At 46.5% G+C, this 13,294-nt stretch overlaps 1 protein-coding gene across 1 annotated transcript in view; it reads left to right on the plus strand.

The window, feature by feature from the left end:
* The window catches only part of LOC139226598 (growth factor receptor-bound protein 2), a 198,812-nt gene that overhangs the window by 122,076 nt on the left and 63,442 nt on the right, over positions 1-13,294 (plus strand). The window contains exon 2 of the mRNA XM_070857457.1: positions 4,200-4,297. Within this exon, the coding sequence (XP_070713558.1) occupies positions 4,200-4,297 (98 nt within the window). The remainder of the gene's footprint in view (positions 1-4,199; positions 4,298-13,294) is intronic.

Genomic DNA, 13,294 nt, shown 5'->3' on the forward strand with positions numbered 1-13,294 from the left:
TTACCCTGCTTACAAATCATTTTCCGACAGCCCTACCGATCTACGTACTCTTTGAATGACAGGCAGCAGTTATAAAGTCGCGTGAACTTGCCCATTATAACTGGGAGCTAAACCTGAAGCGAGGTGTGCAGTCGCAGTGTCTGCTGCAGAGATCGGTGACACAAAAGAAGTCTTGTACAGAAATGTTGAGTGACAGTGCCTTGGATTTGAGTGACCATTGCGGTTACTGAATGGATAGTGTTTCCAGCGATTTGAGAGAATTTAATCGCACTCGATCAAAATCAATGACAGTTTGCTGTTTTTCTTAACTTAAAATGGAACATTACAGATAGACGTTCAGTGTTCTACATACTTCATAAATCCTACACAACAGCTCTCCATGGCCTATTAGTAAGTGCACATTGTAGTAAGGAACTGTAAGGGGTGAAATTCATTCCTTGTCTGTACAGAGTTGGCCGATATCAGTCAGGGCGACAGCATAGGCACAGCAATGAGCCTCTGCCACCCTCTGGGCTGGTAAGTCAGCCAGGGTTCAAGCGCTTGATCACAATTCAAAGAGACATTGAAACATACACAATTCTTACAGGGCTCGACAAGGTAGATGCAGGGAGGATGTTTCCCTCTGGCTGGGAGTCTAGAACCAGGGGTCACAGTCTCAGAATAAGGGGTCGGCCATTTAGGACTGAGATGAGAAGAAACTTCTTCACTCGGAGGGTGGTGAATTTTCGGCATTCTCTACCACAGAGGGCTGTGGAGGCTCAGTCGTTGAGTATATTCAAGACGAAGATCGATAGATTTTTGAATATAGAAAATAGGTGCAGGAGTAGGCCATTCGGCCCTTTGAGCCTGCACCACCATTCAATATGATCATGGCTGATCATTCACCTCAGTACCCCACTCCTGTTATCTCTCCATACCCCTTGATCCCTTTAGCCATAAGGGCCACATCTAACTCCCTTTTGAATATATCTAACGAACAGGCCTCAACAACTTTCTGTGGTAGAGAATTCCACAGGTTCACAATTCTCTGTGTGAATAAGTTTGTCCTCATCTCGGTGCTAAATGGCTTACCCCTTATCCTTAGACTGTGACCCCTGGTTCTGGACTTTCCCAGCATCGGGAACATTCTTCCTGCATCTAACCTGAATTTTATATGCTTCTATGAAATCCCCTCTCATTCTTCTAAATTCCAGTGAATATAAGCCTAGTCGATTCAGTCTTTCTACATATGTCAGTCCAGCCATCCTGGGCATCAGTCTGGTGAACCTTCGCTGCACTGCCTCAATAGCAAGAATGCCCTTCCTCAGATTAGGAGACCAAAACTGTGCACAATATTCAAGGTGTGGCCTCACCAAGGCCCTGTACAATTGCAGTAAGACCTCCCTGCTCCTATACTCAATTCCTCTCGCTATGAAGGCCAACATGCCATTTGCTGCCTTCACCGCCTGCTGTACCTGCATGCCAGCTTTCAGTGACTGATGTACCATGACACCCAGATCTCGTTGCACCTCCCCTTTTCCTATTCTGCCACCATTCAGATAATATTCTGCCTTCCTGTTTCTGCCACCAAAGTGGATAACCTCACATTTATCCACATTATACTGCATCTGCCATGCATTTGCCCACTCACCTAACTGTCCAAGTCACCCTGCAGCTTCTTAGCATCCTCCTCACAGCTCACAGTACCACTCAGCTTAATGTCATCTGCAAACTTGGAGATATTACATTCAATTCCTTCGTCTAAATCATTAATGTATATTGTAAATAGCTGGGGTCCCAGCACTGAACCTTGCGGTACCCCACTAGTCACTGCCTGCCATTCTGAAAAGGACCTGTTTATTCCTACTCTTTGCTTCCTAAAGGGGATCAAGGGATATGGGGGCAGTGCAGGAAAGTGGAGTTGAGGTGGAAGATCAGCCACGATTTCATTGAATGGCGGAGCAGGCCCAAGGGGCCAAATGGCCTCCTCCTGTTCCTGTGTAACAGGCTCGAGGGGCTGAATGGCCGCCTCCTGTTCCTGTGTAACAGGCTCGAGGGGCTGAATGGCCGCCTCATAATTCTTATGAGACTTGCTGGAAAATGGGCAATGGGTGAGGCCGTGAATTGGAGTTGATCGCCCAGTGGTTGAACTGCCTGTCAGCACTCGATGCCTACAGTCCTCACATCGGGTCTGACCACTTGAGGTACAGCACCTGAGAAACTGTCCCCAGCAAGAGTTGGTGTCTCCAGGACACACAAAAAAAATAAATGAAGAGCTTTCTCTTCACTCCTCCGATTGAATTTTCTGTGTGGTCTCCTGAGCTGCCCACCTGGCCTGGATTCTTAAAGTACATATTACAACTGCAAGCGGAACTTAAAAAATAGTCAATAAATAACTCTGCGAATGCACACACAAGCATATTTTTACTTGTGGCAATGATGGGTGGGTGGGTGGGAGGGAGCTGTGTCAGGGTAATGATCCAGGCCATGTGTTTGCCTGGCAACTGGGCCAAGTGCGAACCGGCTTCATGACCTTTTGGGTCAGTGGTAGATCACTTGCATCTGAGCCTGTAGGTCATGGGTTCCAGCCCCACTTTTGGACTTGAACACACAAACTAGGCCAACACTCCAGTGCAGTACTGCACCGTCTGGTGTCGTCTCTCAGGTGAGATGTTTAACTGAGACCCCATTTGCCCAATCAGGTGGACATAAAAGATCCCATGGCAGGAGGGTTCTCCTGGTGTCCTGGCCAACATTTATCCCTCGGCAAACATCACTAAAGCAGAGCACCTGGTCATTTATCTCGTCGTTTGTGGAAACGTGCTGTGCGCTTATAGGCTGCCATGTTTTCTGGCATCTCTGCATTGAAACAGTCACTGTGTTTCCAAAAAACAATAACTTTGTTGGCTGTGAAGCACTTTGGGATGTCCTGAGAACGTGAACGGTATTTATTATAAAGGCATAACGTAACAAATGGAGCTTTGGTTTCTGAGCAATACTGTTTCTCCAGCACATCTAGGGGAATGGTTACTGAGGTCCAGCATTTCCAGGAGGAAACAGTAATCGGGGATGCTTGCTTTCTGCACTCCCTATCCCAGTTCAGAGCAATATTGCCTCGGTGCAAGATGCCCACCTAAGTATCCGAGAGAGAAGCAGAACTGAGTGCAGGAGAGTACAAACGCTTTTAGCAACAGGAAATTAGCCTAGCAAATACTTCCCGTTTCCAATCAGCCTCATCTTCACAGTATGTCCCTCAATCTAAAACTCTCGCCCCCATTTATACTGACCATTTCGACAATTTATTTCTATCCCTTGGAATGAAAAGTTTCTGCCTGATTTGTCCTGACTCATTTTTAACGTGTTCCTGGGAACTGGACCCTTTAGTCAGGCCAGAACCTGAACTTTGGCAGGTCATGCACTTTGGCAGAAAAAAAAATCAAAGAGCAAGTTATTATTTAAGTGGAGAAAGATTGCAAAATACTGCAGCACAGTGGGACCTGGGGGTACTTGTGCATAAAACACAAAAGGATAGTATGCAGGTACAGCAAGTGATCAGGAAGGCCAATGGTATCTTGGCCTTTATTGCGAAGGGGATGGAGTATAAAAGCAGGGAAGTCTTGCTTAAAGTTGTACAGTTTTGGTTTCCATATTTGCGAAAGAATATACTTGCTTTGGAGGCAGTTCAGAAGAAGGTTCACGAGGTTGATTCCGGGGATGAGGGGGTCGACTTATGAGGAAAGGTTGAGTAGGTTGGGCCTCTACTCATTGGAATTCAGAAGAATGAGAGGTGATCTTATCGAAACGTTTAAGATTATGAGGAGGCTTGACAAGGTGGATGTAGAGAGGATGTTTCCACTGATGGGGGAGACCAGAACTAGAGGGCATGATCTTAGAATAAGGGGCTGCCCATTTAAAACAGAGATGAGGAGAAATTTCTTCTGAGGGTTGTAAATCTATGGAATTAAGACAGAAATAGACAGTTTCTTAAACGATAAGGGGTTATGGGGAGTGGGCAGGGAGGTGAGCTGAGTCCATGATCAGATCAGCCATGATCTTATTAAATGGTGGAGGAGGCTCGAGGGGCTGTATGGCCTACTGCTGTTCCTATTTCTTACGTTCTTATGTTATTAACCTGAAGCTTTATTTCAAATATGCAGAGTGCATTGTAAACTGCAGTGCAACTACCCAGTGTAACCTCTCTTTGTACGTTATCTCCGCAGGTTTTAAACGAGGAATGTGATCAGAACTGGTACAAGGCTGAGCTGAATGGAAAAGATGGCTTCATCCCCAAGAACTACATCGAAATGAAACCACACCCGTAAGTGAGAGCATTTGGCCAGCCTTCCCCAACACTAATGGGATGGATAGTATTGGGTTGCCTGTAATCTTGTGGTGGCACTCGTTGGCACAGTGTGATTCCTGTACACAGCGTTTCCCCAAACAAAACTCCCTTAATGGAAATGGCTTCACTTAATTTCTGTGGAGTAATGTTCCATTCTCCTTTCTGTAATGCTATTTCCATAGAAATAATGTAATGGCAGTATCCGGATACATGTGCATCAACGAGCCCGCACTATGTCTTCTGTTGTGTGAAAATATATTTGCCAATTTTAAACCATATTTTGAACTGCTCTTGTTGTCTCTGACTGAAATCTACGGTGTCTGATATACCCTGTGTGTAATGCTGTACTTGAATATCATTCCCTTATTAAATCTTGAAGATTCAGCATCTTAAGACATTCAGGTAGGACCTGGAGCTCTTCATTTTTCTTCCTAGTGCTGCTAACCATGATTAGTTTGTGTGCTCCACATAACTCCACCATCTATCTGGAAATCGCAGTGGGCTAGGCAGCATCTGTGGAGAGAGAAATAGAGTTAACATTTCGGGTCGATGACCCTTCGTCACATTCTTAAGGAGCACTGAAAGGGGGAAGGGAGGAGAGGAGAGAACAAAAGGGAAGGTCTTGTGATAGGGTGGAAGACACGAGAGATTAGAGAGACAAAAGGGATGATGGGTCGACTTGAGATGGTAATTTCAGAAGTTAGAAAAAGATTAGTCTTGATAGGGTGTGAATAATTACCAGCTGCCATGAGAAACGGAGAGGAAAAAAAAGCAAAATATAGGCAGAGGTTATGGTCTGAAATTGTGTCTAAACGAAAGATGAGGTACTGTTCCTCGAGCTTGTGTTTTATTTCAGATTCCAGCATCCATAGTATTTTGCTTTTGTGTCCACTACCTGTCTCCCTGGTGATTGCAAAGTAGAGCCCAGTGGTTAATAGGAGGTAGATGCGAATGCCTCAACAGATGGTGCGAGGAAGGTACTTTGTTGCTTGTGTTTAAGGTAATTGCATGGATAAAAGACCTGCTCATTTATGGATGTGTTTGGCAGTTCATTTTCTCGTGTTTAGAAGGATGAGGGGTGATCTAATCGAGGTGTATGAAGTGATAAAGGGATTTAATAAGGTAGATACAAAGAAACTATTTCCTCTGATTGGGGGAATCCAGAACGAAAGGCACAACTTAAAATTAGAGCTAGGTCGTTCAGGAGTGAAATCAGGGTGCACTTTTTCACACAAAGGGTAGTGGAAATCTGGAACTTTTTCTCCCAAAAGGATGTGGATGCTGGAGGTTATTAACATTTTCATGGCTGAGGATGCCAGACTTTTGTTGGGTAAGGGTATCAAGGGATATGGACCAACAACGGGTAAATGGAGTTGAGGGACAGATCAGCGAAGAACCAATAGAAGGTCAAACTTGTGGGGCTGAATGGCCTCCTCCTGTTACTGTCTTCAGGACAAACTTATCTACTAGTTCAGGAAAAATAACTGGCAAAATAAGCTGAAGGGAACTTGAAAACGCTTGGCAGCTAAGAGCGTGAGCTACGTGACCCCCTAAACAACAACTATTGTAAAGTAGGTTACTGTATCGCAATCTGAGTGCAGACTTGATTGGAATAGACTGTGTTGAATGCAGATTCGATTGGAGGTAATCTAACAGTATGCAGACTGAATTGGAATAGACTGACCGCGGTGAATGCAGACTGAGTTGAGGTAGTCTAACAGTCAAGTACGGCGCAGTAGGAGCCCAGCCGGCCCATCATGTCTGTGCCGGCTCTTTGAAAGAGCTATCCAATTAATCCCAGTCCCCTGCTCTTTCCCCATAGCCCTGCAAAGTTTCCCCCTTCAAATATTTATCCAATTTACTTTGGAAAGTTACTATTGAATCTGCGTGCACCGCCCTTTCAGGCAATGTATTCCAGATCACAACAACTCGCTGTGTAAACAAAATTTGCCTCATCATCTGGTTCTTTTACAAATTACTGTAACTGTGATTACTCTGGTTACTGACCCTTCTGCCACTGGAAACAATCAGTAGTAAATGTGCACTTGATTGGAATAGCACACTGTGGGCAGCATCAGCTGAGATTAGGAACTGACCCTGCGGGCAAGAGTTGGCACCAATCTGTGTTTTGTGATGTGAGCAGAAGTTACCCATTTAGCCCAGTAAACCTGCTCCATGTCACCATCGAGGGTCTTTTATCTGATCCTCATTCGCTGCCCATTCTTCATATCCCCAAGTATCCTCGCTTCTCAAGTGAGTACTTAGCTCCCGTTTAAACAGCTCAATCGATTTTTTTGTCTGTGGCCTCCTGGAGCAGTATGATTCCAAAGCTCAGAACTTTGGTGAAGAATTAATTTCCCTGGATTTGCTTTTAACCTGGGATCCTGTCCTTTTCTTCTGGATCCTCCTCCTAGTGTTGACCAAGATGTTAGGCGATCCAGATCTGTCTAATTGTATTTCTGATTAAATAAAACATTAGTAATAGAAACCATCGTTGGGCCTGCGTTCGCAATACTCATTCGCACAGTATATGCATGTGGGATTTAACCTTTTTGTACTTATGTTGGTGACAATGTTTTTTTGATTGTTGTGAGTGCTTTACTTCCTTGGTTACTGAATGGTGGTAGATATTAAATATACACGCGTGAAGTGCATTGACCTGTATTGTGAGCTTGTATAACTGAATTTCATCCAGTCTCCCCTCACAGCTCAGCCCCTCCATCCCAAGTACTGTATCATCCTGATCCCTAGGCTGCCTTCAAGGCTGGAATACCCTTCCTACAATAGGGTGCCCAAAGTTGAACTCAATATTCCAGATGTGGTGTCAACAGCAGATGTGGTGACTAGTATGCAACGGCCACCCCACGTTTAAAGAATCCACCCACAAGCATCTTCCACCTTTCAATATGTAGTTCAGGATCCGGAATGTCAGGTCCCTTATTGAAACACCTGTGAACTCATCCCTTTTTGGTGTGGAAGCAGGTCATCCTTGATAAAAGGGACTGCCTAATACTACAACAGCATTGCTGTTTATATTCTGTATCTCTTGTGATGGAACCCATCCATCTGTGACACCGTTTGCTTGTCTTGGTAACTGTGAGATAACTTTTAATTACACTTAAATCCCTGTTCATTTCCACCGAGTCCCAGTCTTTCCCCACTTACACTCTCTTTCCCTCTGCCATTCATGTGTCCAAAGTGTTCAGCCCATGCATTGTTATATCCAACTCCATTTTGCTTTTGTTTTACCCACTTGCTTAATGTAGCTCTCTTTTTGCATGTTCCTGCCCTCCTCTTTGCAGTTCACTGCCCCTCCTAAAAGAAAGAAAGACTTGGGTTTATATCACGCCTTTCACGAACACTGGATGTCTCAAAGCGCTTTACAGCCAATGAAGTACTTTTGGAGTGTAGTCACTATTGTAATGTGGGAAACCGGCCGCCATTTTGCACTCAGCAAGCTCCCACAAACAGCAATGTGATAATGATCAGATAATATGTTTTCATTATGTTGATTGAGGGATAAATATTGTCCAGGACACCGGGGATGACTCCCCTTCTATTCGAAATCTTCCCATGGGATCTTTTACACCCACTTGAGGGAGCAGACGGGGCCTCGGTTTAACATCTGATCTGAAAGACAGCATCTCCGACAGCACAGCACTCCCTCAGCACTGCACTGGAGTGTCAGCTCAGTATCTTCTGCAAACTTCAATATACTCCACTCTATTCCCAATTCGGGTTATAAGCAGTGGAGAAACTGGGGCCCCAACAACGATCTTGGGAGGACATCACTTCTCGCCATTTGTGGCTTCAGGCACTGGAAGCTCCAGTCCATCATCCCAAGTAGCCAGATTCCTCAGCCTTTTTTTAAAAAAAAAAATTCCCTGCAATGCTGTTAGTGCTGGGAATGGAACATACTCCACTTCAAGCACTCCCAGATCACGCCTCGTATGGAATCGATGCCTCTACACTGTCCCATCTACCAGCATACACTGGATATTCCACCTCCTACACCAGCCACCCACACTCAGTGAGCTGGCCCATTGGTCCCGAGTTAGGACGCTGTTGTGCACTGAGTCCATGCTCTTTGGAGCCTGGGCTGTCTAAACTCCCTCCAATAGGACCTGACAGTTTCTGCATCGAGGAAGCCTTCGTCCCACTGTACCTGATGAGTTTGAACAAGATTGCTGATTCACAGAGAGTCGAGTGATGCAAGCTTGGAGCTGTGGTAGGACATAGATCATTCATTCTTGCATCTGTTCAGTATTCAGTAAATATGATTGCAGTTCCTGGTTATCACCACAGTAGCAGGCCGGTTAGATGACAGTACTGTACTTCATCTTCCCCCGACCTACGCGAGAACAGCTCCGCAGGTCGGGCTATAAAAGAGCTGGAGCGGTGTACCACTTCAACCTCCGGCGCGAGCTGCTCCAAGTATGTAACGATTTTGAGATGGGCGACTGGGTGACGTCATCAAAACCTTGGTTGCCGTTTTGGAGCGTGGGCAGGAACATCGGCAGGGCCCAAGTACAGAGGAGTGGGAAGGTTGGGGTGGATGAGCGGTGAATGTTTATGGCGGAGGAGCAGTGAGAGATCGTGGCGGAGGTGCGACAGATGAGGGTATGGGGCCCAGAAGAGCCGAGGGCCCAGGGGCAGCACGGGCCCAGCCCACACTGCGATATGTGTGCGCACTAGGTCCGTGCAGCAGAGCAGGTCTCCAGTCGTCTTGGTTAATCCTTGCCACTGGACCAAGACCTAGCTCTGTCGAGCCCGTGTGGTGGCTGGTGTGCAACGGTCACCACACGTTAAAAAAATTTACGCACAGTCATCTTCCACCCCCTCAACTGGAATTCAGGACTGGACCATCGGGTCCTTCATCGCAACACCTGTGAACTCGTGGCAACAAGCCATCCTCGTTCGAGGGACCGCCTATGATGATGATGATTTCCACACTAGTGCCTCTGACATGTCTTCCTTTTTCCTCAACTGAGGATTCCCCTCCGCCATGGTTAACATGGCCCTCGACCGTGTCCGTTCTATTTCCTGCACCTCTGCTTTCACCTCTTCCCCTCCCTTTCCGCCACCTCCAGCTCCACCACCACCACCAATCACATCTTCCCCTCCCCTCTCAGCATTCTGAAGGGACTGCTCCCTCTGCAACACCCTGGCCCATTCCGCAGTCACCCCCAGCACCTTCCCGTGCAAGTGCAGGAGGTGCAACACCTGCCCTTTTACCACCTCCCTTCCCACTGTCCAGGATCCCAAACACTCCTTCCAGGTGAAACAGCGATTTACTTGTACTTCTGTCAATTTAGTATGCTGTATTCACTGCTCACGATGTGGTCTCCTCTACATTGGGGAGACCAATCGCAGACTGGGTGACAGCTTTGCGGAACACCTCCGTTCAGTCCCTAAGTGTGACCCTGAGCTTCCGGTCGCCTGTCACTTGAACTCCCCGCTCCACTCCCACTCTGACCTCTCTGTCCTCGGCCTCCTGCACTGTTCCAATGAAGCTCAACGCAAGCTCGAGGAACAGCACCTCATCTTTCGTTTAGGCACTTTACAGCCTTCTCATCTCAACATCGAGTTCAACAATTTCAGATCATGACCTCTGCCCATATTTAGCTCCTTTTCCTCTTTTTTTAACCCCCCTGACCTCATGTATTTTTCTCTGTTTCCCATGGCAGTTGGTAATTATTCCACCGTTGTTGTTCTCAGAAGGTTGTAAATCTGTGGAATTCTCTGCCCCAGAGAGCTGTGAAGGCTAGGTCATTGAATATATTTAAGGCGGAGATAGACAGAATTTTAAGCAGTAAAGGGTTATGGGGAGCGGGCAGGGTAGTCGAGCTGAGTCCATGATCAGATCAGCCGTGATCATATTGAATGGTGGAGCAGGTTCGAGGGGCTAAATGGCCTACTCCTGCTCCTATCATGTTCTTATTCACTCCCTGTCTAGACTAATTTCTTTCCAATTTGTGCCATTATCATCTCAAGTCGGCCCAACATCCCTTTTGTCTCTCTAATCTCTCCTGCCTTCCCCCCCCCCCATCACAGACCTTCCCTTTTGTTCTCTCCTCCCCTCCCCCTCTCAGTGCTCCTTAAGAATCTGTTCATTTCGAATATTCGCCAGTTCTGACAAAAGGGTCATCATCCCGAAACATTAACTCTGTTTCTCTCTCCACAGATGCTGCCTGACCCGCTGAGATTTCGAACATTCTCTGTTTTTATTTCAGATTCCAGCATCCGCAGTATTTTGCTTTTGTATTAGTACTTCATTGTAACTCAGTCGTTCATTCATTAAAATTCACAGTCATACACTGCAGGCCTCTGATCATTTGGGCAAGTAAAGAATTAGTCAGGCTCGTGTAAATAGGGTGGGCAGCATCAAGCTTGGGTGTGAGGCTCCCAATGGTCTCAATAACTCACTGTCTAGGCTTACACATGGAGCCTGGCATTTGATTAGGCACGTGTGGCACTGTGCCCGAGAACGAGCTGGGCAGTCCAGTTTGTGTTGTATATGTACACTGATGGTATCTGCACAGGGCAGTCCTATTCTGTGTACACTTGTGGTGATGCTGTTTATAGCAATCCTATTTATACCATGTACTCCGTCACACCGTGGTTTCTGAAGAATTGCATGGATTTTACATTTTCAGCGGAAGGTTAGAGACTTTCATTTTGTCTTGGCATGCGTCTCTAAGTTTAATATCTGTAGAAGTTTAATATCAGTGAAGGCCTGTCATCAGCTGAGACGAGGTGTCCTTCTGCATTAGACTTCCTTTATAATACGGTTGTGGCTGTAACATCCATTAAGGACAGTAAAATTCTCTTGTTTTTTAAAAAAAAAATCAATGCATGTGTCCATGTGTAACGGAGTTGGGATCAGCTGATGTTAAGTACTGGCTGAAGAGGCAATGGGCTGGGTTCTGGCTGTATAGAGATACTCTCCTTTAGTAGTTTGATCAGAGCCAGTGGAAGTTTGATTGGCCCAACTGGGCTTTGCAACCCACAATGTCTGCTATGAAGCTCTACTTGTGGGGCTACTTATTCTGTAAGACATTTGCTGGAGAGGAACACCATTCAGCTTGCATTAGGCTGAAATTCAGTTTGCACACCGATAGGAAATGGTTTGTAGAGTGTTCGTGGTTGTGACACCCTGTTGTGCCTTGCGATAAATTGGCTTCACAGTCCGAATATCTTAGTACGAGCTTAAAGCAAGTGGGTCCTGGTCATTCGTGCCGACTGTCACAGGCAGTGCCTCGCTGGCCAGTGACCCATAGAGTTTCTCTTCAAATTCTCAAACTGCCATGGTGGGATTTGAACTCGCATTCTCCAGCCCACCGGTTACCAGTCCAGTAACATAACTGCTACAATACTGCACCCGTTAAAATTTCTCTAAACCCACCTTGATCTTTGCTATCCAGCATATCAGGGACCAGGGATGAGTGGTTGCAGTTATATGGCGAGATTAGAGAAGCTGAGATTGTTTTCCTTTAGAACAGAGCAGGTTATGAGGAGATTTAACAGAGGTGTTCAAAATGATCAGGGGTTTTGACAGATTAAATAAGGAGAAACTGTCTCCATTGGCAGGAGGGTCGGTAACCAGAGGACACAGATTTGAGCTAATTGGTAAAAAAGCCATGAGGAGATGAGAATTTTTTTTGCAGAACCCGTTATGATCTGGAATGCACTGCCTGAAAGGATGGTGGAAACAGATTCAATAGTAACATTCAAAAGTGAATACTTGAAAAGAAAAAATTGCAGGACTGTGGGGAAAGGGCAGGGGAGTGCGTCGAATTGATAACTCTCTGAGAGCCGGCACAGGCATGATGGAAATGGTCTTCTTGGCTGCGCTATGATTCTATGATCATGTTGTAACCCATGCCCAGATTTTGGGAGACTAAGGGATACGGGGATAGGACGGAAAAGTGGAGTTGAAGTAGAAGAGCAGCCATGATCTTATTGAATCGGGGCGCAGACTCGAATGGCCTACTGCTCCTATTTCTGATGTTCTTGTGTTCACTCAGGCCCCGAGCATTGCATACTACGTTCATTCCATTTCTATGGGGACTTGCTGTCTCACTCAGCACTTTAAATATCATTGTGGTGGAATTATTTCCAGTTACTGGTGAAGCTATCTGCATTATCATCATCATCATCATCATCATAGGCAGTCCCTCGGAATCGAGGAAGACTTGCTTCCACTCTGAACATGAGTCCTTAGGTGGCTGAACAGTCCAATACAAAAACCACAGTCTGTCACAGGTGGGACAGATAATCGTTGAGGGTAAGGGTGGGTGGGACAGGTTTGCCGCACGCTCCTTCCGCTACCTGCGCTTGGTTTCTGCATGCTCTCGTCGACGAGACTCGAGGTGCTCAGCGTCCTCCCGGATACACTTCCTCCACTTAGGGCGGTCTTTGGCCAGGGACTCCAAGGTGTCAGTGGGGATGTTGCACTTTATCAGGGAGGCTTTGAGGGTGTTCCTGTAACGTTTCCTCTACCCACCTGTGGCTCGTTTGCTGTGAAGGAGTTCCGAGTAGAGCGCTTGCTTTGGGAGTCTCGTGTCTGGCATGCGAACAATGTGGCCTGCCCAGCGGAGCTGATCAAGTGTGGTCAGTGCTTCAATGCTGGGGATGTTGACCTGGTCAAGGACACTAATGTTGGTGCATCTGTCCTCCCAGGGGATTTGTAGGATCTTGCGGAGACATCGTTGGTGGTATTTCTCCAGTGACTTGAGGTCGCTGTACATGGTCCATGTTTCTGAGCCATACAGGAGGGGCGGTTATTACTACGGCCCTGCAGACCATGAGCTTGGTGGCAGTTTTGAGGGCCTGGTCTTCAAACACACTTTTCCTCGGGCGGCCGAAGGCTGCACTGGTGCACTAGAGGTGCGGTGTTGGATCTCGTCGTCAATGCCTACTCTTGTTGAGAGGAGGCTCCCGAGATAAGGGAAGTGGTCCACGTTGTCCAGG

This window comes from Pristiophorus japonicus, chromosome 16 (genome assembly GCF_044704955.1).
Source record: "Pristiophorus japonicus isolate sPriJap1 chromosome 16, sPriJap1.hap1, whole genome shotgun sequence".
In the NCBI taxonomy this organism is placed as follows: Eukaryota; Metazoa; Chordata; class Chondrichthyes; family Pristiophoridae; genus Pristiophorus; species Pristiophorus japonicus.